The sequence below is a fragment of the Camelus bactrianus genome, chromosome 15 (genome assembly GCF_048773025.1).
Source record: "Camelus bactrianus isolate YW-2024 breed Bactrian camel chromosome 15, ASM4877302v1, whole genome shotgun sequence".
NCBI classification, from domain to species: Eukaryota; Metazoa; Chordata; class Mammalia; order Artiodactyla; family Camelidae; genus Camelus; species Camelus bactrianus.
In genome coordinates this window covers 32,285,028-32,310,628 of record NC_133553.1, presented here as the reverse complement: position 1 = coordinate 32,310,628, position 25,601 = coordinate 32,285,028, and the positions used below count along the sequence as shown (strand labels likewise).

Genomic DNA, 25,601 nt, shown 5'->3' with positions numbered 1-25,601 from the left:
TAGAGAAAAGGAAACTAGTGAGTCCTAGAAGAAAAAGGATTCCCTGAATCATACCCATAATTGGGTACTTATCAAACCTCAGCCAAGTTTAGTCCCTGCCCCTGCCCTCATACGATCAGTGTTCTGTTCTCTTTTTTAAGCATTGCATATTCTGTGGACTAATTAGTATAGTATTAGAGTTGCCAGAGTTAGCAAACAAAAATGCAATGCCCAGTTAAACCTGAATTTCTGATAAGCAAGGAAAATATACTGAACGTACTTATACTATAAAATTACTTGTTATTTATCTGACATTCAGATTTAACTGAGAATTCTGTTTTATCAAGCAGACCTAATTAACGTGCAGCCCTTGGAACATTTGCTACATTCTGTTGTGAAGACCCTGTGATTGCACTGGTGGACAGACATAGGTTCTCCATTGATGCCATGAGAGCCTTTGGTGGCCACTCCATTAGGGGAGTACCCTCTCAGTCCATATGAGGGTCATAATACGTATCTCCACGTAAAATCTCTTATCAGTATATTCATATTGTGCAACTCAGTCTGAAGCATTTCAGGAAGAAAATTTCAATACTTCTTCCTTTTATAGGCCAAACAGTATTAGACTAGCACTCTCCCCCAACACTAGGAGGCAAGACATATACAATGCAACATACAGAGAAAGAAAGTTTATAATTAATGAACTATAATAATAGTTTTCCATTTGGTGCAAAGACTGAATGAAGGTTTCTAGGATTTCCTGACCTGCCTTTTTGTTAATTTCATCTCAGAAAATAAAGGAAACAAGAAAAAAGACTGCCACAAGGAAACTAATTTTAAGAAGCCACAATAGATTATGCAATATTTTTGAGCAACCACCGTGGCCAGGCATTGTGCTAGGAAAAAGGAATTGTGGGAGATAGGGACCATTTCACAATAAGAGGTTAGATTACCTTCAACTGCCAAACTGGCTTAGATTTCCCTGCTAGATTGTTACAGAGCATCTCTATTTATTCTTCAAACACTCATCACAGCTCAAATTGCTTATTCAATAACTCTGTCTTCTCCTATGAGGGTATGGACATCTCCTGTTCACTCTTATATCCCCAATGGCTATCTATTGCTACATAATAAATTACCCCAAAATTTAGTGGCTTACAACAGCAGTAATTATTTATTGTCCCTCATGGATTCTCTGCATCAGGAATTAAGACAGGGCACAGCATGGCTTGTTTCTCCTCTACCATATCTGGGGTCTCAGCTGAAAGACTCAACAACTGAGGGCTAGAATCATTTGAACCTTCCTTCAATCACACGCTTGCTAGTTAGTTGACGCTGCCTATTGGCCAGAACATTTACACACAGCTTCTCTTTATGGCCTGGGCTTCCTCACAATATGGTAACTGGATTCCATCGAGATCCAGTCTCCTGAGAGAGGGATAATGAGAGAGAGCACAACAGCCCAACAGAAGATACGTTGGCCTTTATGACTTAGCTTTGGAAGTCACACAGCATCTCTTCCCCCCCCGCCCCATTCTACTGACTGAGGAAATTCTACCCCGGTACCCAACCTCTCAGCAGAAGATTGTCATTGTCACAGTGTGAAAAGAGCCTGTATGATGTGATATATATGGATGGTTATCTTCAGAGATTATCACCTGTTATATTGTACTTGGCACATAGCTTGCACCTAGTAAGCATTAGTAAGTGCTTATTGAATAAATAAACAAATGAACTCTGGTCTTTAAGGAAATTAATCTCAAACACTTAATGGGAAAAAGAAAAAGTTTAAAAGCTTAACATTCTGATGGATGACTTCTAATCATGACAACAATGTAAGTTCATGCTTTAAGATACTCCCTCTGTGCCGCACTCAAACCACTGATGTATAAAAGTAAAAAGAGACAATGAAAATCTACTCACAAGCTCAAAAACAAGATAAATAACTCCACAGATCAGAAATGGAACAGAATCACTGAGCATTCATCCCTAGATGTGCTGTACTCCAGTCCCAGAAGCAGACATAGATGGCTGCAGGTTTGCCTCCTTTGGGTAATGGGTACTGAAAGCGTGCCACTCATGGCAGACTGGAGCGGTGCCCATGACTCGAAAGCAAAGATGCTGGGCTAAGGCTTCCCTGCTAAGGAAAAAGGGTGGAGGAAGCTGCTATGCCTGCTGCCAGAGGCTACAATATATATAAAGCTCCCAACCTGCAGAGATAGGAGGGCAGAGAGACTGCCTCTAATCAGGAAGGAAACCAACCCACTGGTAACTTAGTGACTGGATTGGCAATATTGTCAATAACCCCAGAACAGGAATTCCCTGTTGCCAACATATCACGTGGCTGTGGTTTAGAGACCCTCAGGGACCTGGTGGGTGCAGCTGTGAAACCACTAGAAAGGCAGAGATAAGCCTGGTAGGGGGTGAAATGTGCCGAATCTCCAACTCACTATTAGCAGAGTAAGCCTGCAAATGAAGAAACATAATGCGGTAAGAAATCCAGCAAAATCAACCATCTGAAGATGGATTTGCCCAAGGTGAAATTCAAATAATAAAATAATTCCAAAAAGACTTTAAAATAAGTATGAGTAACTTTAACTTCCTTAGAAGTTAGAGAAATGAAGGACAGCTTGAGGGGCTTCAAAATATATGTCAAACTGAAGTGAAGGAAGAAGAGATTGGAGGGAACTGAAGAGAAGCTGTATTAAGAGGAAAAACTGCAAGGTGTTTTCTAGAATTGAGAAAAGGCATGAGCCCTCAGATCAAAAGTGTATTAAAAGTACCACATAAGATAAACATTAACTCTCTACTAACGTACATTTTAGTGGAACCATATAAAATCAAGGTTTAATAAAGATAAAAATATTTTTAAACAACCAGAGGAAAAAAGATTACTTATAAATGTCAAGAATATCCTATACTTCATTGCTTGTGAAAGGGGAAAATGGGAAAAACCAAAGTGTCCATGAAAAAGAGAATGGATTTTTAAACCGTAGCATATTTGCAGTATGGAACATAGTATGGGTTTTTTTTTTTAAAAGCTACATTTGTCAACACAAATTTTAAAATGTTAAGAGGAAAAGCACATTGCTAAATAATATATATGGAAGATATCATTTAACTTCTTTAAAGAAAAATATCAAAAGCAAATAAAGTAAAATTTAATAAAATAAATTCATTAAGTTGAGTGGGAGGTACATGGGTGTGTGTGCATTATTTTTCATGTTCAAGATTTTTCATTAAAGAATAGTTGTTTAAAAGGTTTTCAAAAACCACAAGAAATCAATGTTTCTGAAAGTAAACCATCCAACTCAACACACATAAGTGATCCCAATAATGAAGATCAATGCAAAACTTGTAAAAAGAAAATAGAAAGTGGCCTCACAGGATAACCAACCAACAGACTGAAAGGGCCTGTGGAAAGGATGGCAAGGGGGGATGTGTGGTCAAGTTAATGAAACCCGTGCTACTGAGAAAACTGATGCCAAGAATGAGTAGACACTGTGGAATGATCTAGAGGCAACATAAAGGATTCATCTAGGCATGTTCAGAGCAAGCAGAGACAGGGATAGACCCGTTCTTAAGAAGAGATAGTATGTGATTAAACTGTAATAAAGAAAAGACCGAATTTAGTTTTAAACTTTCTAAGTCAAAAAGTAGCATATAATTCATCTAGTCCAGTGAATTTGCAACTGCCTACCCCAGAGCCATAAAGGTTCCCGGGAGATGCTGGACAGGAGCCTAGGGGATGAGGAAGCAGGGCTGCCGCCCCTCGCCCTTACTTCAGCCAGAGACATTTTAATATTCTGAGAGAAAACTACTGATCCTCTCCAAGTCCCTCATTTTACAGCTTGCATGTGACCTGGGGAAGGTTCCAGGGTTGGTGAGTAGTGGATGTCTCGGAATGTCAGTGCAGTGCTTTTTCTGCTACATATCAGAGCCTCTCCTACTCCGCTTCCATCCTCTCAAGCAAAACAAACAAACAAACAAACAAAAGAAATGAGTGGTCTGCAAACTAGTAATATGAAAAATGCATCATGGTCCAAGAGAGGCCTAAAACAGTTTAGGTGTGAAATTTATGGGCATGATTCATATCAAAATCATTGGCAGTAACCTCTTCCTTTCTTATTTCTTCCCTCCCCCCTTCTCTTCCTTCTTTTATAGAATTCTCTTTGCTCTCCCTAACTCTCTCCACCTAAACAGTTATTAACATTCTGCTGCATTGCCTTCCCCTTGCTCCATGTGTACTTATTTTGGTTTTGGTTGAATTACTTGAGAGTAATTTGCAGACATGATCCCTCACCTCCTAAATACTTCAGTGAGCATCTCCTAAGAGGAACCACAATACCATTAGGAAAATTATCAATGATTCTCTACTACCATCTGATATTCAGGCCACTTTCAAATTTCCCCAGTTGTCTCAAGAATGTGTTTTATAACTAGTTTTTGTGATTATTGTTATTGTTTTATTTTATTTCTTTTCCTGAGCCAGTGTCCACCAAAGTGCTCCACTGCATTTGTTATATGACAAAGAAGGGAGACATTTTCTGGAAAAACAGAAGAATCTAATTTAGAAGTGGACCCAAGCTACTTCTTCCCACAACTGTTTCTTTTCCCTTTTGTGTGTTGCAGGCTGAGATTCTGACCGGCCTGGAGGTCAGCAGCCCCGAGGATGCTGGGAAGGCAGCGCTGGTGCTCACAGAAAGGGGCTGCCGGGTCGTAATCGTCACCTTAGGTGCTGAAGGATGTGTGATGCTGTCACAGACAGAAACTGTCCCAAAGCACATCCCTGCAGAGAAAGTCAAGGCTGTGGATACCACGGTAGGTTTTTCAATTTCACAATCTCTTTTGGCTCCTGAAAATCGTCGTTTAGTAACCAAGATGCTGCACCTGAATTTTTAGATCCTGAGGTAGAGGCCCTAAGAGGAAATATGGTGGACGAGAAGAACAACCAGGCAGGGGAAGTGTGTCTTAACCCTCTCTAACCCACTGTGGGGCTTTATTCAAGTCACTTTACCTCTCTGAGTCAGTTTCTTCATCCATAAAATCAGAATATCAGTAAAATTATACCCATATTACCCATATTCATTCATTCATTCAATAAATCAGTATTTATTGTCTCTGCCCTTGGGAGGGCCTAAATTTGAAATGACAAACAAATCACCCAGGCTTACAAGCCTCTGGTGTGGAATGAAACAGCAAGGAGCACTGGTTAGCAGAACCCGTTCTGGTAGCCAGAGGATAATAATAGCATTTCCTGCACGCTTCCTGTGTCTCTCCTGCATACATCTCACTTAATCTTTACAACAACTATATGAGGAAGGTACTGTTATTATCCTCATTTTACAGATTTAGAAATTTGCTCAGGATCATCATGCAAGGAAGTAACAGAACTGGAGGTTCAAAACTAAGCCTGTGGACTCCACCGACACTCTTGTGTGCGGGGCCGTGTTAAGGACAAGTGGGTTAAGTGAATGAGTCACAGCTACGGAGCTGGGATGAAATTAGAAACAAATTAGAAAAGGAAACAAATTAGAAAAAGGTTCAGTGTTCCCCTATAGCTGGTGAAATAAAAATTATTTGTTTATGGCCTAAAGTAGAAAAGTAAGTAAATGTTGGGGACAGGAAACTAGAGCTGAGGAAGAATAAAAATTTTAGGGTATTTATTTATAAGAAACTGACCTATTATTATTAATAAAATATGTTTGTTTGCTTAGAAAAGACTTTAAAACGTGGGTCATTTATCAAAAAGGAAGTCTAAGGGCATTTGATGAAGTTTTGGATGCAAATATGCTTTGAAAATAGAAAAGTGCAAGGAATGTTTCTATTCCATGAAATTACATCCTGATTGCCTTTCAAAATGTGCTTTATCAGGAACTTGATAAACTACTTCGTAGAATATTATTCTTGTCGTATTTAGTTATTTCTGAAACCATTAGTTTTTCTGTTTTGTCAAGAAGGACAGTAACCTGAATTTGAGAGGATCCTTAGTTCTGAAATCAATCCTGCATTAGACTAAAACTATTCCAGGTCCTGAACTATAGTAGAAATGTTTGTTTGTCTCTTGCTAAAAATAAAATGAAGGGTCCTCGTGAAGAAGGTGGACCTACGTGGCTACCCAGAAATAGCTCAGCCTCTGCTTTCAAAGTCTGTGTCAGTCACGATTCCTTTTGCTCATAAGCACCAGGAACACAACTCAAAAGGCTTACACAGAAAAAGGGATTTATTTGGTGCACATAACTGGAAAGTTCAAAGGTAGAGCAGAAGGCAGAGGCTGAACCACGTCATCAGGACTCACTCTCTCCCTGTCAGCTCTGCTTGCCTTGTGGTGGGCTTTGAGCTCAGATGGGCCCCCTCCAGGTGGTGGTCCCTGGCAGCCCCCTCCCCACTCTGTGCCCCACATTATGTCGCCATCCCTGGTGTCAAATAAAAATCGAAGAACTCTTATCAGAAGATGGGAAGTGAATGGTGGTCAGACAAAAACAACCCATGCCCACCACAGAACACTCGTATGGAAATGCACTGCTTGGGCATGGGACTAAATGATGGAGAAACCAGCCTTAGAAACTCTCAAATTCAAATCAGTAGTAATAATCCTCAGAGTAATTTCATGTTGAAGGACTAGATTTCATAGATCGTAATGATTACAACTTTGAGCATCTTACATACAACTGTGGGTACCAAGGAGCTTTTCACACTTTGTTGATACTGTTTTGTGCCTTTTCATTTGGTTTCTTAGCACTTGCAGTTAATTTGTAAGTTTCAGGAGAGGTGAAACACAGAGTTCAGAGAACAGATTGCTTAATCCTGGGAGGCAGGAGAGAAAAAATAGGATCAGGAAGATCAGGGCACTGGATCAGGATCGGCAAGTTTTTTCTGTAAAGGACCAGATGGTAAAGTTTTAGGCTTTACAGGCCATATGCACACATGCTCTGTCTCAGTCAATCAACTCTACCATGATAGCATGAATGCATCCATAAACCACTGTGTGTGCTATTGAAACTGAGTTGGTATTCATCTAAACTAGATTGAGTTAAGGTGTTAATTGGAATTACCAGTGCAACCACTAAGACAAGAACTCCAACAACAACAAAGAAACCTGAAAGAAACAGGAGGATTAAAATGGTACACTAGAAAATATCTATTTAACACAAAAGAAGACAGTAATGGAGGAAGAGAGGAATAAAGAAGTTAGTGGAAGGTATGCTATTGTAAACTGGGACAAAACTAAGACAGAGGAAGATATGGGAGCCAGGAAACAGGCAATGCAAAGGAAGAAAGAAGTCAGTGATGGTGAAGGAAAGTTCCAGAACAAGAGCTACGCAGGAAGCCCATGCCAGGCAGTCCAGATTGGAGCAGGAGAGTGGTGGCCTCTGGAAGGAATGTCTTTCAGAAAGAAAAAAAAAAAAAAAAAAAAGGAAAGAGAAAGACACAGTGGAATATCCATTGTGTTTGAATATGCCCAGAGATTTTTAGCTCCCTTGCAGAATTGGAGGATGAGGTAGTAATTAATATGTAGAAAACTGAGAGTGGGGGAATAAAAAAGAAAATGTGTTCCTCTATCTCATCTGGAGTCTGAGGGGAAAAGGTATGATTAAGTAAATATAAATTTTGTACATTACATGGCTATGAATGCATAGTCATAACAATGTAAGTGCCAATTATTGATTTAACCAAAAATGGAGATTATAATCATATTGTGAAAATGGAAGGATAAAGTGAATGTGTATTTGTGTGCACACTGGGGAAGATAAGAGAATTAAATGCTCAGCTTCCATAGTTGGAATTCAAGAGAGAATATCTCAAACAGATTTTTTAATAAAACAGTGGTATAAGCATACTACCAGAAATAGAAGATAAATATCAGACAAAACCAGTAAAAGAATTTAAAGTATTTGCCCCACAGAAATGAGAGTAGAGAGGAAGGAGGCATTTACACTTAAGCCTTGTCTTTTTAAACTAAGTTCTTATGAGCAGCTTGGGTGCTTTTGTTTTTTTTAATGACAAAACACAATGAGATACATTTCACACCCACTAGGATGGCTATAATCAAAAACAGATGATAGCAACTACTGACTAGGATATGGAGAAACTGGAACCCTCAAACATTGCTGATAAGAACATAAGGTGGTGTAGCCACTTTGGCAGACACTCTGGAAGTGCTTCAGAAAGTTCAATTTAGAGTTAACAATATAACTCAGCAATTCTACTTCCAGGTATACAGCCAAGAGAAGTAAAAACATGTTGCACAAAAACTTATACCCAAATGTTCACAGAGTGTTATTCGTAATAGCCCCAAATTGGAAACAACCCAAATTTTCATCATCAGATGAATGGATAAACAAATTGTGGTATGTACACAATAGAATATTATTCAGCCATAAAAAGGAATCCTGATACATGCTATGGCATGGACGAACATCCAAAACATTACTAAGTGAAAGAAGTTGGACATAAAAGGCCACATACTGTATGCTTCCATTTATATGAAATATCCAGAGTAGATAAATCTATCACAGCAGAAAGTGGACTGACAGTTGCTAGAGGCTGGGGAGAAGGGAGAAGGGGCAGTGACTGCTAATAGGTACAGGGTTCCTCTTTGGGGTGATGAAAATGTCCTAGAATTAGATAGTGGCGATGGTTGCACAACCTTGTGGATATACTAAAAACCACTCAATTGTGCACTTTTTTAAGGGTGAATTTTATAGTAGATGTATTATATCTCAATTTAGAAAACAAAGAACAACCAAAAACAACAGAAAGATCCATACTGAATCTACTGAATGGGCACTCAGAATCCACCCCCCCGCCCCGTGGAACAGCCGTGACACAGAAAACAAGGGTAGTTACTTTCTGGGTGTAGAATCTCCCGCAGCTCTCGTATGCTGTCTTTATCCTCTCATCCAGCACTCTCATTATTAAAATTCTTGCCTGTTCTGCACACAGTTGTTTGGCCTCTTCATAAGTCTAATAGAGAGGAGCTAACCCACTCGGTGAGGTGAGGAACTCCCAGGGAGACATTTTCTTCTGAACAAATAGGCTCCTTCACTTTCCTGCCAGGAGGTATAACTTGCTCTCAGGCAGTGTGTAACCTTCTCGCTTTTCTCCTCCTTGTCATCCACTACAATGTACACCTTAACAAAAAATCATGCTGTGCAACCTAAATATATCCAATTTTCATCTGTCAATCATACCTCATTAGAGCTTGGGGGGAAATGAGTAAATCAGGGATGGCGTGGTTGGTAGAGAATTCTTGAGTTAGTTGGCACGCCATCCAGTGGGGACAGTGTGCCCTAGAAGGAGCCGTCGTCCACTCTGCACCCGTGCCTCTGCAGACTGCCATACCCGGCTTTGCCTCAGTGTTAATAGCTGGATGTATTGCTTCTATTTTTACATCCGTTTTTCCCATTGTACGAGACTGAGATGGTGGCAGTAGCTGCAGATGTCCCCAGCTCAGTTTGGAAGACAAGACAGATGTGTCTCTTTTCCCATCTCTATATGTTATCTGAATCTCAGCCTCAGAATGACGTGGTGCTCAAGTCCTCACCCAAGTCCTTCCAACCTGAAGGTTAGGGGCTTCTTGTGTTCATGATGGCACTGAATATTCACTCCATAGTCAGAGTTACACACATATAACCATGGTGATATTTTAGGATTATTGTGATAGTGACATAAAATACTGTAACATTAATGATCCGTGGTCTATAAGCTCTAAAATTCTTGATTTATTAGTTGCTTTTCTACATATAAATGGTTAAGTCCCAGAATCTGCATTGATACTCTTAATTTCAAGAATTTCGCCCATAGACTCAATCTGCTGTCTCAAGAATCACTTGCTTTGTAATAAATCATCATAATTCAGGGTATATCAGTAAGCTGAGAGTAATCAAAAGCCAGAGGTATGGGTCATTCATCTGCCCTGTTGTTTATTCCTCTTTCTCCCTGTCCATTACACTCCAGTCCTGCAGTATTCCCTGGCAGCATCAGCCCAGCTGCATGGGTGCCCCCAAGGGCAACCCAGGGCTTGAGAATCAGCTCCAAACTAGAGATTGCACCAGTAGAAGTGGAATCGTTTCTGTTAGAGTTTGCATAGAAGCACTCATGAGGGCGGGGTGATTGCTGGGGCTGGTGGGTTGCCCACAGTTTTCCAAGGTAAACTCTCCGTGGTATATGCCCCCCTCCCTGGGGTCTGGCCTTCAGCCATCCAGGCTGCTCTCAAGGAGAGGCCCCCATTAATCCAATTCTGAGGTACCATCCAGAATGACAGTTCAGTCTTTGAAAATCCTACATCTGAAAGTCCATTGTTTCTATCTTGGTGTGACCGCCCCACACCCAACCCCACGCCATCTTCTCCTCCTCAGTCCCCTGGCCAGTGGAAAGCCAAACTAATTTTGTCATGTAATTAGAATCATTGAATTTAGGTGCTCTCAAGAAGTTGTTTCTCAAGTCCAGCAAACTGAGGTCCTGTTTCCTGCTTAGCCCTCATCTTGCTGACAGGATCAAGTACTCACCAGCTCTCACATGGCTCTGCCAATGGTAGTCTCTGTGACACACCTTTAACTGTATTTCTTAGGCAAACCACTCTTTCTTTCTCCTACCTCCTTCTTTCTAATCAGCACATACATTCTTTGCATTTGTTAAGAATTGGTAGCACTTCTGAGGGGTTTTAGAGCTCAGAAGCCATTTAGTCCTTGAATAGAGACTTTGCACATTTCTGTCCAGAAACTTCTGTTATAGCTAAGATGTTTGAGTGCCCCTCACTGTTCATTGCCTATACTTGAGAAAGGGTTGGGCCATAAAATACTTGGGTAAAGAATGAGAGAATCTTGGGTGCTGAAGAGACAACTATAAAATAATAAGGCTGACTTTAACTGTCATACCAATTTATTACCCAAGAAGTGACTGTTATTTCCTTTAGATTTTTGACCTTAGGAGAATTAAGTAATTTTGATACTGACAATACTCAAAGCACCTTGGGAAATCCTCTTTTAGAATTGCTTTGAGAGCCTTCATCACCTTTACCCACACCTAATCAACTCTATTGGTTTTTTTCTCTTTCTACTCCTGAAATTAATACATGTTTAGTCTTCAAGAGGAGAAAAGATCAGAGAACATAAAAAAGTATAAAAAAGAAAGTCAGATATCCATGATCCTACCATTTAGATGTAACCATTGTTAACATTTTAGTATAAACCCTTCCAGATTTTTCTATGCATATTTTGAATATCTGCACTTTTGAATATCTGTTAACAGCACACTTGAATATTTGCAACAGCAGAGGATTAATATGTCTAATTGTGGGAAGGCTCTGCAACTCAAAAAAATCAAATATTTCTTTAGAATAATGTAAATAGGCAATTCACTGAAGAAAAAATAAAAAAAAATAAAGAAATGAGACAATGTTCAACCTCATAAGAAATCAGGAATATGCAACTCAAAATAACAGTGAGATCTCTTTCACTGCCCATCAGGTCAGTGAAAAATGAAGATTGATAACGTCACAGGCTACATAAATTAGAAAACACATACTGTCACATAATCCTGGTGGGAATACAAATTCACAGAATGTTTTCAGAGGGCAGTTTGACAGTACCAATTTTTAAAATAGGTTTTCCCTTTGAGCTAGTATATCTCCTTCTAAGATTCTATCCTACGGAAGTATTCACATATATAAATATTTGTACAAGAATGTTTATTTCAGCTGTTTGTAATAACCAAAAAAACCTGATCTAACAGGTCTACATAATCATCAGTAGGAGAAAGCCAAATGATAATAGTATGGTGCCAGTGATTTAAAACTAACTCTAGCTATCTGTAAGTAAAAGCATAATTTAAAATATGAAAAGAAAAAAAAAACCCACCAAACTGTTTCCCATCACTCACAGGAAGGGGACTAGGCTGGGGGATAGTATTGTTTGAGTTTCTCCATAAGCCTGTATTTTTCAAGTATTGCTTTGAAATTTGGAGTAAATATGACTTTGGGACATAGCACAAAACTATTTGGAGCCACATCTAGCAAATAAGATAGATGATACCATTTCTCAAAGGGCAAACAGGGCATTATTCTCACAAAGGAGCCAGATAGGCCACAAATCACTCTTGGTCTCATAAAGAACCTCTCAAGTATTCCCAAATCTCTATATAAGGAGGCTGAGTAGCCCTTTGACTTAGGATGACCTCTAAATGGATAGAGTCCCAATGCCAAAGAAACTGATCCACATGACCTTCAGATCCACAGCACTGGAGCCTCCTTAAATCTGGATATTTCTCTACACATATGACAATTTTTTCCTTAATCTTTCTAAAGAAACAATTTCCCTCAAAAACATGTTATTTTATACAGTTTCCTTTGGAAATATCAGAATAAATGTCAAAGCTGCACTGTTTCTATTTGTCACTCAAATGCACGGCAGATCTTCAGAGATACTTCACTCATGTTCAAGTTTCCTTTCTGAATGAATCTGCTTATATATCTCAGCTTAACTCTTTAGTCATCATTCTCACAGTTAATAATAGAATGAATGATCAGACTTTGGCTTTCCCATGTTTCTTGATCTTTGGTTAATGGATGACCTGGAGGAATTGTAAAAGGGGCCAGGCCATAGGTGATGCCTCTTGTTGACCACATGAATAGTTCATGTACTTCATTGTTCACCTGCCTCCTATTTGAAGCCTCCTGAATGGAAGGGCTCGTGACAGATGGAGCATATGCAACACAATCTTTTGGACTGAATTGTGCTCCCTTCAAATTTATATGTTGGAACCCTAACCCTCAAAGTGACTGTATTTGAAGATAGGCCCTATATGGAAGTAATCAAGATTAAATGACATTGTAAGGGTGGGGCTCTGCTCCTACAGGATTAGTGTTCTTGTAAGAAGAGACACCAGACAGCTCTCTCTCTCTCTGTGCATTCAAAGAGGAGGTCATGTAAGCACACAGCAAGGTGGTGGCCTCCTGCGAGCCAGGAGAAGAGGCGTCAGAATGAAACCTATCTCACCAGCACCTTGATCTTGGACGTCTAGCCTCCAGAACTAGAGGAATACATTCTGTTGTTTAAGCCACCTAGTCTGTGGTGTTTTGTTATGGAAGACCAAGTAGACCACCACACACAAGAAAGCAAAAGAGCGTGCTGCAGAAGCGACCTAAAGTGAATGCTGACAAGTCAGCTGTTCTGTGAGGAGAAAATAAGCTGAAGCGAACTAACAGGATCAGCCTGAATCACCTTTTCTGGTGAAATTTCTCAAAGGTTTTGCATATGGTTCAACTGTAACCATCAATCCCAGTGGCTAAGGGCCGATGTGAGAGCAGAGCTGTCCTGGGTCCTAATCCTGACTTAGCCAGTAACTAGCAGGCAGCTTTGCACAAATGACTTCTTATGTTTGGGGCTCAGGTTGTACATCCAAACATGACATGTCTGGAGTGGGAGATCTCTGAGATTCCCTGATTCTTACAGATTCTTGGGGACGTGAGAATCCTTTGGCTAATAAAGAAAAGCAGGACACTGCTCTAGGCCAGGCATTGTGCTGGACTCTATGCATTTTCTCACGCGCTTAGAACCCTGCTAGACGAGGTAATGCCCACTTTAGAGAGGAGGAAATTATACTCCCAAAGGTAAACAGCCTGCCCAGAGTCTTACAACTGGTAAGTTGGAAGAGCCAAGAAATTGGTTCTAGGTCTGTCTTTCTGTCTGCTTGACTCTAACATCCATGTTCTCTCTACTGCACCCTCTTGGTCTGGTGGCAGTTTGCCTAGTGTCCAGCCTCTCCTATTTGGCATTCTAGCACTGACTCTCCTTGTCACTTCTTATGATACAGACTTCTGTAAATTGTTCCATTTCTCTAGATCTTCAGAAGCTTCCAGATCTTCCAAAAGCACTGCCTGCTTTGTGCAGTACAGTGCTGCCTCACCTAAATGCAATAACCCATGTATAGCCCTTAGAACAGCACCTGGCACATGAAAGCACTCACTACATCTTGGCACTCACTAGTAGGTCCCTATGTGTCTAGATGTTCACTTTACCTGGATATTTTGGGGTACCAGGTAGCATGGACAAGGAGCTTGCATCACTCACCATTACACAGGGGGGGTATGACCTCCACTCTGTACGTTACTGGACAGAAAACCAAGTCCCACTGTCATTCAACTCCAGCATCTTCCTATACAGGGCAAGGAGCTGGACTGAGTGGTAGGTGGTGTGGCAGGATGGTGCCAGTCCAGATATCAAAGGTTCAGTCACAGATCACATTCATTCATTCTTGTGACTGAATGATCAAACCTGGAAGAGAGATACACCACTCCTAGACACTGTAACCAAAACATCTTTTCATTAAACTTCTTTAAATAAGGGCCTCAATTGCTAACTAGAGAGGCTATGGGAAATGTAATTCTTCTTTTTCAATTTTCCCAAACTGTTTCTCCAGTTTCAGGAATGAAAAAACACTCCTCCTTCCCTACCTAGCAAACTCCTACCCATCCTCAAGGTCCAGCACAGAGTTATTTGGGGGCAACCCCAAGGTTTAATACAGTGCTTGGCATATAATAAAAGGCCCTCCTGAAATAACAAGAGTTCTAGTTCCTTCTGGGAAAGTAACCAGTGTGTGTAAGAGTCACTTAGCCTCCCTAAGCCCCAGGGTTCTCAGGGCACTAGAAGATCTATAAGATTCCTTATATTCCTTCAATTCTACATTGAATATGCCAAGGGAAAGAATAAATCTCATATACAAATGCTATTTTTTAATGATTTGTAAACAAAATAATTACCCAGTTCCATATTTTAAAATATATCCTTAGGTTGTTTTACCTGCAGTCATAGAAAGGCCAGGTCCCCCCAAAAAAGTTACAGAGGGTAAATGACATCTCTGAAATTGGCATCCTAGAAGAAAGAAAACTCATATCCAAAGGAAGCTCTGAAACAGCCATCTTAACCTTAGGAATGATACCAGTAACTGGGCATGATGTCTGTGCAAACTCTGCTGACTCTGACTGCCAGAAAAGGTGAAGATGACAAAAAGAAGTTCACTGACTATTTAAAAAAAAAAAAAAAGGGACAGAGGACAAAGTAATTGCTAAAGAGACTGATCGACAGGCACAAGACATCTGTCATGCCAGGGGGCCATATTAACTCTATCACATTACTTCCACATCAGCAGATCACCTCATTTACTAGCTAATCAGGCAGAATTAAATATTTTAAATTATCTTTCCTAATCCTGCATGTGATCAGTTGAAAACCCAGGGCTCTAAAAATCTAATTGTAACTGCTTACCAGAAATGTCATCTTCACTTTGAGGAATTGAACCAGGGCCAGATACAAGGCTGTTTTTTCCCTTTTCCTAAAGTACTGTCCCACAGCCAGGACAGGACTTGCATGTACACGTCCCTGGTGCCTGACATCTGAGGGGTTCCCCAGGGGACCTGGGAACCCTGCCTCTGCTTCAGAACTCATAATGGCCAGAGACTAAAAGAAGAGCAGTGGTAGTGGAGAAGAGGGGCTTGGAGGTGGAGGTAGGATGTAGAGGGTTAAAAAAGAAAAACTGTTAAAACCTTAGCAAAAGTCAAGAGAGCCGAATCTAAATCTAGATTTAGAGTGTTCTGTGAGCCTAGAAGGTACCTAATTGAATGGACAGGAAATCCTCTCCCAGCAAGAAGGGATGGTATGGGGTTGTGGGAGATTAATTACCCATTGACAATTAAGACTTCTTGTGAGGAGGGTATAGCTCAGCGGTACAGTGCCTACTTAGCATGCACTAGGTCCTGGGTTTGATTCCCAGTACCTCCACTAAGAAATTAATTAATTAATTAAACCTAATTACCTCCCCTCCCAAAACAAGCAAACAAAAAAAAGACTTTTTAGCTTCTGACGCCTAAGCTCTACTTTCCCCTGCTCCTTAAGTGTCCCAGACATCAGTGTGATAGCAGGGCAGTGAGCAGGTAGTCTGCTTCTTGCTCATCTTCCTAGGATGCTGCAATAGTGTTCTCAGCAGCGAAGCTGCCAGGACTGTGCTGTAGGTCTCCTAAGTGGTTTCCATTGTGTGAAGGTGTTTCTTGGGTAGGCCTGGAATTATAAGGAGGCGAAAAAAACCATTTGGAGCCAAACTGTAGAGCCCAGTGAGCTGGAGCCATGCCCATTGCCCTCAGTGCCCATTACTGTTGATAAGAGGTAGACATAGAAATGAGAAAACAGCTGGGTGATTCATAGCTTGCTGAACACCTGTCTGCCTTTTGTGTGAAAGTTTGTGTGTGTCTGGTTAGCAGTGTGCAGACTTTGTGTATTTTCAGTGTTGATGATGTGTGCTTCAGGTGAATAATCTCTGTGTTTGTGTGTGCATGGGCGGGTGAATAAAACTGTACTACAGTGGGACAGAGTTTAAAGGGGTAACTAGTCACTTTCCTCCTCTTACTTCCATTCATTTCAGTGATTCTTAAGAATTCAGAGGACATAACGGTAGTTCATTTCCTTTTTTAAAAAATGGGGGAGGGGCACTAAGTAAGATGCTTATTATTTCTCAGTCAAAACAAATAAATCATTCTACCAGTCTCAGTGGTTCCTCAGCATTTTTTTTTTTTTTTTGAGCCCTGACTCACCAAAGAGCTTAGACCTACTCCCATTAGAAACAGTTCATATCATCAGTGATTCTCTGCCTGTGTCTTTACAAAAAATAAAATGAGATGAAATGCTCTGGTGATCCCTGTGTACCTTCTATTGGGCGTGCCTGGCTGCCTGCCACCCCTATTTGGTGGGGATCACTGATCTATGCAACTTCATTTAAGTAAATAACATTTGAAGAAAACTCTTTTCCAACATAATGCTAGTTCAGATAGTTTGCCCTACCACCTGTGCCCTAAACACTCGCTTACTCCTGATAGAAACACAGCCTTCAGGAGACTACACACTCTCCCCCTAACAAAGTGACAAAGCAGCCAGTATGTGCTGAATTTGGGTTGTGTAGACAAAAATACCAGGTATTCCAGCCAAGGCGCTCAGAGTTTGCTGTGAATCATCCACACCAGCTTTCAGCAGTTAGATTCGCAGAACAATTGCTCAGTTCCTTCCTTCGTTTTCACAGTGTAGACCTGGCCCAAGACCCAAGAGTGAAGCAGCAAATGTAAGGAAGCAGAAACTTAAATAACTCAGAGAACCCTTTTATAACAGCAACTGCCTGCTGACTTTGTGGCCTAACAGCTCAAGCAAGAAAGGATATAAATACAGTATTGTGCAATGACTAATTACTCAAAATGTTGTGCATCAGCAGAAGTGGAACCTGTGGTTGGTGCTAATATTATCAAATGCCTTGGCTGTTTAATAATCCTGTAGCTCTATATTAGTTAGCATGCAGTTTTCGTGGAGAACAATGATTTTATTTCAAGTACCTCTCACTGAAAAAAAAAAAGCAGCTGTTAGAAGACGAACATTTGGCAGAAAATGTTTTAGCGGAATCTTCTGTGTGATACTAAATCATATTGGATTAACTGTTTTCTGTCTAGAATAGTGGAGTCAAAAATTAAAAAGATCACTGACCACAGAAAGCAAGGCCAGTCTTTAGAATCCAGTGAATCACTAACAGACATTTTAGTTTTAAGTGCCATTTATTCACCAATATATCAAGTTATTTATATACAAAGCTTCCATTAATAGTGCCTGAAGAATGGGCCTTTTTTATTCCAATTTCAGTTCATACTCAAGATTCTACTTCTCTTTCATTAATAGTGGAATTCTTTAAATTATAGAATAAATTAATACCCCACAGACATTTTGGCCAGAATGGGGTTTTTTTAACCAGTTTTGAGTCTCCACAGGCCATTGTGGTGGCTGGCCAGACAGAAGAGCAGTGAGGGCTGGGCCAGAGAGTGGCCCTGCCGAGCACACGCCAGCCCTGCCCCTGCAGAGGCGCCGGGGCAGCCCCGGGCTCCTGGACTCATGGCCCACCCACTCCCAGGTTGACAACAGACCCTCACAGGTTTTTCAGACCCCAGCCACTGGAGAGGAAGTGACATCATGACGTGGCTGCTGGGCATTGCCATATTCAGCCAAAGAGCATTAGGATCCAGCTACTTTCATGGGGCCATGTTGATTCAGGAACATTTTCACTGAAATTATTATTACTACAACACAATTCTCCACTTTTCTAAACTAACAAGCAAAGTACAAAGCATAGAGTTTCACCCTATCCCCGGTTTCCATTCCTGGGGTGGAGTGGGTGATGGGTAAAGATTAAAAATGGAGGGGTTTCAGAGATGGCTAAGGATTGCTTACAGGATAGCGCTAGCTCAAAACAGCTTCATCAGAGTGCTCATTTCAGTACTGGTGTGACTGGCCAGCCCAGAACCCATCAACAACCAGAAGCTGAGAGTGGACTCTGAGACACTGAGTCGGGCCCCAAATGGAGCCAGCAAATGACCTGTCAATACAGACCATTAGCTTTCTTGGACCAGGAACATGTCACCAATAACGAAGCCAGATCAGTTCATGGCGCTGACCTCAGAGGTAGAACACCACAACCATGTACATCCAAGGGGGAAGGCTGGGACAGGGAAAACACGTGGCAACAGGCTGGCAAGTTCTTTTGCCTTTGACTCAACTTTAGATCAAATCAAAGTTGATGCAGTTATTATGATCATCATACTCTTACAAATTGTCACTAAATACTAGTAGGGTACCAATCAATGCAGAATCTGGCAGTTGTGGGATGAAGGTTGGTAGAGTTTTTCTTGTTCTCTAGTAGTTGAATTTTAATCAATATGTTGAAAATTGAAAGACCAGAGTCATTTTTTAATACCACCTACAATCTTTTGGGGCAGTGAAATGCTGCCTTGCACATATATTACCTCACCTGACTTTGATTTTGCACTCAACCTCCCATTGATCCCTCTCTGTTTTCATCCATCTAAGTGAAAGAAGGCTTTTGCCCCATAAACCTCATTCCAGAAGGAAATGCATAATTCAAGAAAAATACTGATGTCAAAGAAGAGAAGGCACACCAATTTGTGTCAGCAGTTGCTATAAATTAAAGAGGAGTACAAGGAGAATTTAATATAATGTAGAATTGGAAATAAAATTAGAACCAATATTTAGGCAGTCCTCCACCCTTTTTTTTCCCCACTGTGACATGAAGGATTGACTCCCAGCTTAAGTACCTAATGTAGTTCATTTTTCTTTTCTGCTACGATTTTTCCCCTATAAAATGTTGCATGTTTATCTTTGGCATCCAAAATTAGATCTTTCCACTTTTTCCATTCTAATCGCAACAGAAAAGGTAGGGTAGGAAGAGTCAAAGTTTTCCCTTCGTCTTCTAACCCATCATGTTTGCAGCATAGAAAGGACCCCACTCTACTAGTCTGACTAGTTCAACTGCCGTAAATAGCTATTAATTCTTCCTTAATATTGATTCTCTCTAATGTGGGTGTCGCCTCCATGGATTCTTTTGTTTTTCTAAAGCTGGAAGATAAAAGGTTGATAATGAATGTATGACCGTGCTACTGAACATGAGAAGAATTCTTTAGCAAGCATCCAAAAGGAGTAGTCCCATCAAACTGCCATTATTCAGAACCTTTTTGGAGCGCTTTATTCAAATTTCCCTCAGAGCCAGTGATGTTCCTTATAGTCACCCATTGTGTTTGGCCAGTGGTGGAATTCCCTAACTTGATCTCCCATCTTAATCACTGGACTTGGTTTTAAGTGATTCACTCTTTCCAGAAATAAATTCCTTAGGATAGTGGTTCTTAAAGGTATAGCCCTGGACCAGTAATACCAGCAACACCAGGGAGCTGATTAGAAACACAAATCCTGGGCCCCACCCCAGATTTAATGGATCAGAAACTTTGGGGGTGGAGCCCAGCAATCTGCATTTTAACAAGCCCCAAGCAATTCTGATGCACACTCTAGTTTGAGAACCACTGACTTAGAAGATGAAATATTGCCATCACTGAGGATATTCAAAGATGGTGCTACTGATTTTTAAGGTATTCCAAAGAACAAGCTTCAAAATCTTTTTGAGCACAGTTGGAGTACATGTATGGCCTCCCCCAGGGGACTGCTTTAATAGAGACTGGCCTTTCACTGAGACACCACAGTTCTGCCACCTAGTTGTTAGACCATAAGCAAGTTCTTACAGTTGGTTTCTCATCTGGAAAATGAAAGGCCCGCCCTAGCTACCTCACCAGATTGTAATGAGATTCAGAGTGAATCACATCTACAAATATGCTCCGTAAATCAGAAAGTTCTATAGAAAAGTGAAAGTCATGTCATTCTGCAGACAGGACTCTGGTAGTCTGAGCATTATGTCAGAGCAAAGGGCTGGGGAAAGGCCTGTATTTACCATTCCCTTGGCCAGATCCACCTTTTTGTCCAAATAATGACTGATTCATCTCCTTGGTGGATGTGCCTAAGATTCTACCATCTCACTCACCAACTTATGTGGTGTTAAGAGAGGAAAACCATTGCCTGACTACTGGCTGCAAGGGGCTAGAAAAATATATCCATTTCAGACATGCTATTTTCTAGGGAAAGCTCAGTAAAGATGGACTGTGGGCACTGCACTCTCGTGCCCAGGACCTGTCACACACTAGCAATGCAAGGGTCTGTACTAAAACCACCCATTTCAGCCCTTTGCTAGAGAGTCATGACCTTTAAGAAGGAAGCTAAGTGTCTATTGCCACATACTAGTCATTGCAGAGAGGACCAAACAGAAAATCCCCCCAGCAAACCAAATCTAGAAACCAAGATTTAGAAACAGACCAGTTAATGTGTCTGTGCTTGAGACGAATGTGGGTGGCTCTTCCCTTAGAGGTTAGCCTTTACAAACAACTTCACCGTAGGAATTCTTTAACACTAAGTTCCCGGTGTATTCGTAATTTACCTTTGAAACTCTACAGACTGTTGAGTGAACATATCTGGGCAGGAAGGAAGCTAAACCTGTTGCCTTGTGCTTGTTGGGAGTGCAGTTTTAGTAACAAAGAACAGTTCCCACTAGGCCAACATCAACCTCACTTTTCATACAAAGTGGCAGCTAAAATCAAGAGCTTCTGTATGAATGTAATTGGTTAATTATGATTAAATTATTGGTTAATTATGGGAAGATAAGCTGTTGGTTAATTATGGAATTAGAACAGGAAATGATTTTGCTCAAAATGTGTGCCTATTTAACAAATCTGTAAAGACAGAAAGCAGATTAGTGGTTCCTGGGCCAGCGGCGAGTAGGGAGGAATGAGGAGAGACTGTTAATGGGTCTGAGGTTTCTTTTACAGGAGACAAAATTTCCTAAAATTAGATTGTGGTGATGGTCGCTCAACCCTGTGAAAATCGTATACTTAAATGGGCAGATTGAATTATATCTCAATCAAACTGAAAAAATCTAACTCCTAATGAATTCTAGATCTGGGGAAAATACTGTGTCTGTTTAAAAGACAGAAATTAAAATCACATCAAAACTTTGCTGCACGTGGTTTCATACTTAATCAATATGAAACAGTGATCACTTGAAATATATTAAGGCAGAAAATATTTGCTTTCTTTCAGTCAGAGTATTTTAAAAGCAATCTATCTCAGCCAAACAATTGAAATTTAAATTTAATAAATTAAGGCAGCTAATAGTGGAAGCCAGTCATGTACATTTATGACATAATGATCAGTCCATGTTCCCTCTACAGATTTATTTAGAAGAATCAGCTGCACTTACACAATAATGATAAGAAAAGTGGATTCTCAGTGTCTATGGTGATGCTCCTAAACTCATCTGGTTACAGGGAAGGCCGGAAGGTTGAGGATGGAAAGGACATGATGTCATCCTTATGATGTGAATATGCGCTGATAAGAAAAGAGAGAAATACTCAGATTTGCGCTGTGAAACGGAGCTCTTGTGAAAGCAGCATCCTATCTCGTGGTATGTTTACAGACTGACGGCTCAGTTTTGTCTGCCCAGGAGAGAACCTTTGCCCTTTCCTGCCTTGGAAGATAGGCCAGGACACACTAGCTCTAATCTCCCTGTTAAAGTCCTCGCTCCAGGGCTTGGGGCTTGCCAGCGGCTTGCTGGTGGCCATGGAGAGTGTAGATGGAGGTAAACAGGAAGGGAACTGGCTGGGAAATGTAGGAATTTCTGGCTCAGTGGAAAGAAAACAGGCAGCTACCAACACCTGCCTAGCAAGCCTTGCAATTTGGTGGTTGCTGGTTAGGGCTTCTTAATGCACTGAAAGACCCTGACCGTTCTTTGTAGCAAGAGGCCCTACTTTGGTGTTTCTCACACACCTTTTTTTAAAATTACTTACCACGCACCCACCCATCCACCCCAAGGAAACTTTTAAGAGATTTTTTTTTTCCCAATTGTCCTCTTCTCCCATAAAATTTTAATACCACAGATATCCATTCATAGTCCCTGTCTCTATGTCTGTTTACATACTGTGGTCCTTGGGAGAGCCACAAATCACTGTAATATCTACAACTGTTTTTTACCACAACCCACACCCCTACCAATGCAAGAACGAATCTTCACCCCCATGCGAAGATACGGTCCCAGTTGAGAACGTGCGCCCTGGATGGAATGAAGGGTCTCGGCAGGGCCTTTCTCCTTCTGCTCACACTTGAGTGAGTGGTGAGGTCAGTCACACGGAGAAGGCAGACCAGGGGCCCAATGTCCACCACTCACCAAGAGAGGCCCTGGCTTCAGGTTCCAGCATGGCTAGAGGAATGTCCTCCAAAATCACACTGTCCTGCACCATCTGTTCAGCCTGCCTGCCATCCCCCAGGCTCTGCCACCACCTCCCCTCCCCGCACAGAGCCCTCTGCCCAGTGATAGGAAACAGGGTCCTCCATCAAAGCAGCAGCGCAGATGGAGGTGCAGAGACTTCCCAGCCAGCAGGACCCTTCCTTCCCGTGCTGTCCTCCAGCCCTCCCCAGCTCCGGGCCTCTCCCCATGGCCTCACTCAGCGTCCTCCCTCTGTTCCTTCACCCAAATGAAAGCATGAGATTTACCAGGTTTCCCCAGTCTTGCCCGGCCCTTTCTACTCTTCACTTTACATTTCTCTAAGCTCCTGCTCACACACTCTTTAAAGGCCTCAGAACCCCTGCCCTGACAGAGAAATGGACTTAAGAGATTCCAGCACAAACAGATGGCCACTGCTGGAACTCCCTGGAGCCTGGCTTCTCTGGTAATCAAGAGCCACAGGACAGGCTTCTGCCCCTCTGCCCCTTCCTGCCTGTGAGAGCGTCCCTGCACGCCCTCATCCTTCTACTCTGAGCTGGGAACAGAGAGCCGGTCACATGCCCTAGGATCATGACTCTCTTTGTTCCTTAGAACCCTTCTGCCTTAGATCATGGGCTTTTGTTTCCAAAAACGTTAGCAAATTTAAGGGGCCTCTGAGATGATGCCATCTGGTCTCCCCCACCTTTGTTGAACACCTGCTCTGCTCCAGACACTGTGCTAGGCCTTTTCACATACATTATCCAATTCACTATTTACAATAGCCCTATGAGGTAGGTGCCCATGTTACAGATAAATAGTCACAAGAGACGCTGAGTCACTTGCCAGAGTGGGGAAATCAGGACTTAAAGTCAGGGCCGTCGGCTTCCACATCATTTATTGCATCGTCCCAGTGGAGAAGACATGTCCCTACTTGAGAAAAACATTTTTCCCAGCTGAGTACAGAGGGGCTTCACGGTTGGTTTACCATCCTTAAAAGCTGACACAGATAACAAAAAGGGCAGCAGGCAGGATTTGACACCAGGTGTGTGTCCTTCTGTGCTCCTTCCCCAAGGTTCCTGACACCATGTCTCCTGCCCATCCATGATTAGCCCTTTTAAAGACAAAGAATGGCTTGTAAATTCTCCCAGGCCCAACCAGATGTTCATGCCTCAACCTCCTCCCAACAGGAACAAGGCAGAAGCCCCATTCTTGGAACTGGGAAGCAAAAGCAAAGCAGGACTTGCCACCAAGCTAGCCTGAGGGGAAGCCACCTCAGCAGCTCTGCCTGCACAGGGCTGAAAGGTAGCAGGGACCTTAGCGGGTTTACACTGTTCTCTGTCCCTTTCCTGAGCCCCTTGTAGGATTCTTTTTTATGAAGAAGAAATAGCCCATTGACTTGGGATTTAGTCATGTTTCTTCCCATTTGCCTTTTCCCTGGCCTCTGAAACCACGAGCCTGGCTGAGGAATTCAGGTCCACAGTGGAAGCTTTGAAGAGCTTTGTGTGGGGAGAGGTTTTGCAAAGAAAGGAAAGTGGTATCTACTTGTCAGATGGAATGTGTTAACACATCAGGGAGGAACGCAAGGACTTTAACTGTTATGGTCCCTCGGCAGTTTGGGTGATGAATCACCCGGCGGCGTGGGTACAGATTCCTAACAAATGAAGCCCTGCAATGACATCAGTCTTGCACGATCACCTGGGTTCTGTTGTAGGCGCCTGACAAGTTCTTACCTTGCGGATTTTCACCACACTGGGTTTTCTTTTTTTCCCCCAGCCACACTTAATTCCCATCATGCCTTACAAGTCTCCCATTTTTCCATCAGCTAGAATCTGGCAAAGTAGGACTTGCACAAGTCTGTCTCACTGTCATCCCTCCTACAGGGCATTCTTGGGACGGTGTGTGCTCCTCACCTAATCACTCCACACCCATCCTCCTGACAGTCCTGGATTCAGTCGGCACGTATTTTAGCGGCGAGCCTGGCCTTGCAGTATCCTGAGGGTGCGGAAGTGATGGAGACCACACCAGAGGACAGGAGTGTCTAGGAGGGTACCTAACCCAGACTCGTGGAATCAGGGGAAACACAGTGCTTTGAATATAGTGCCAGTCAGCAAATGCATGATGACTAAGTTAATACCTGAGCTGAGTCTTAGAAGAGGAGTAGGAGTTAGTCTAGGAATGAGTTCAAGCTGAGATATCTCCATGTAAACCCAAGGTTCCATAAGTGAAAAGGAAGAAGAGATGAAACTAGAGAGGTGGGCTAGGGGCCCTCGTGTGCCATGCTAAGGAGCTATAGTTCTATCCTAAGAAAGATGAGAAATGTTCAGAAGGCTTTAGTCAGGGAAGTGAGGTGGCCAGATTTACAGCAGTATAGAGGATGGAGTGGATGGGGCCAGACTAGAGACAGGGAGACTAGTTAGGAAGTTAATGTGGTCCTCCAGAGGTGATGGAGCATGAAGGAGGGCAATGGGAGTAGGGATGAGATGAGAGAACAGATTAGAGAAATGTTTAGAATTTAAACTTGGCAACTGGTGATTATCCAGAAGACCCCCGCCCCCAGATTTTCAGTGTGGATGTGCCACAAACTGAAAAGATAAGAAAAGGCCCGTGTTCAGTCAGCTATGAGTTCAATTCGGGCACACTGAGTTAGAGTTGCCTGCAAGAGACATGAGGCTGACACACAGGTAGTTAAGATACATGAACCCGAAGATAGAGGAGAGCCTGGGCTAAAGATAATGACTTAGGACTCAGCATATTCACAGCAGTTGAAACTATAACAGCATACTATTTGAGACACCCAGGAAATTATGGGGAATAAGGAGGGCAGTGAGTGAAGGACAGAACCTGGAATACCAACATCGATGATGCAGGAGGAAGAAGAGAGAGACCCATGGCAGAGACAAAGAAGGAGGGTCAGAGAGACACGGGGACCCAGGACAATCCCTTACTGC

General features: G+C 41.9%; 1 protein-coding gene across 5 annotated transcripts in view; it reads left to right on the top strand.

Annotated features, from left to right (window-relative positions):
* RBKS (ribokinase) overlaps positions 1-25,601 on the top strand; it is an 83,826-nt gene that overhangs the window by 44,819 nt on the left and 13,406 nt on the right. For 3 of the 5 annotated variants that reach the window (XM_010948459.3, XM_045511786.2, XM_045511787.2), the window contains exon 7: positions 4,612-4,800. In XM_010948459.3, coding sequence (XP_010946761.2) covers positions 4,612-4,800 — 189 coding nt within the window. Of the gene's footprint in view, positions 1-4,611; positions 4,801-21,625; positions 21,859-25,601 lie in introns of those variants that run through there. The other 2 variants (XR_834816.3, XM_074341830.1) reach the window with 2 other exon arrangements.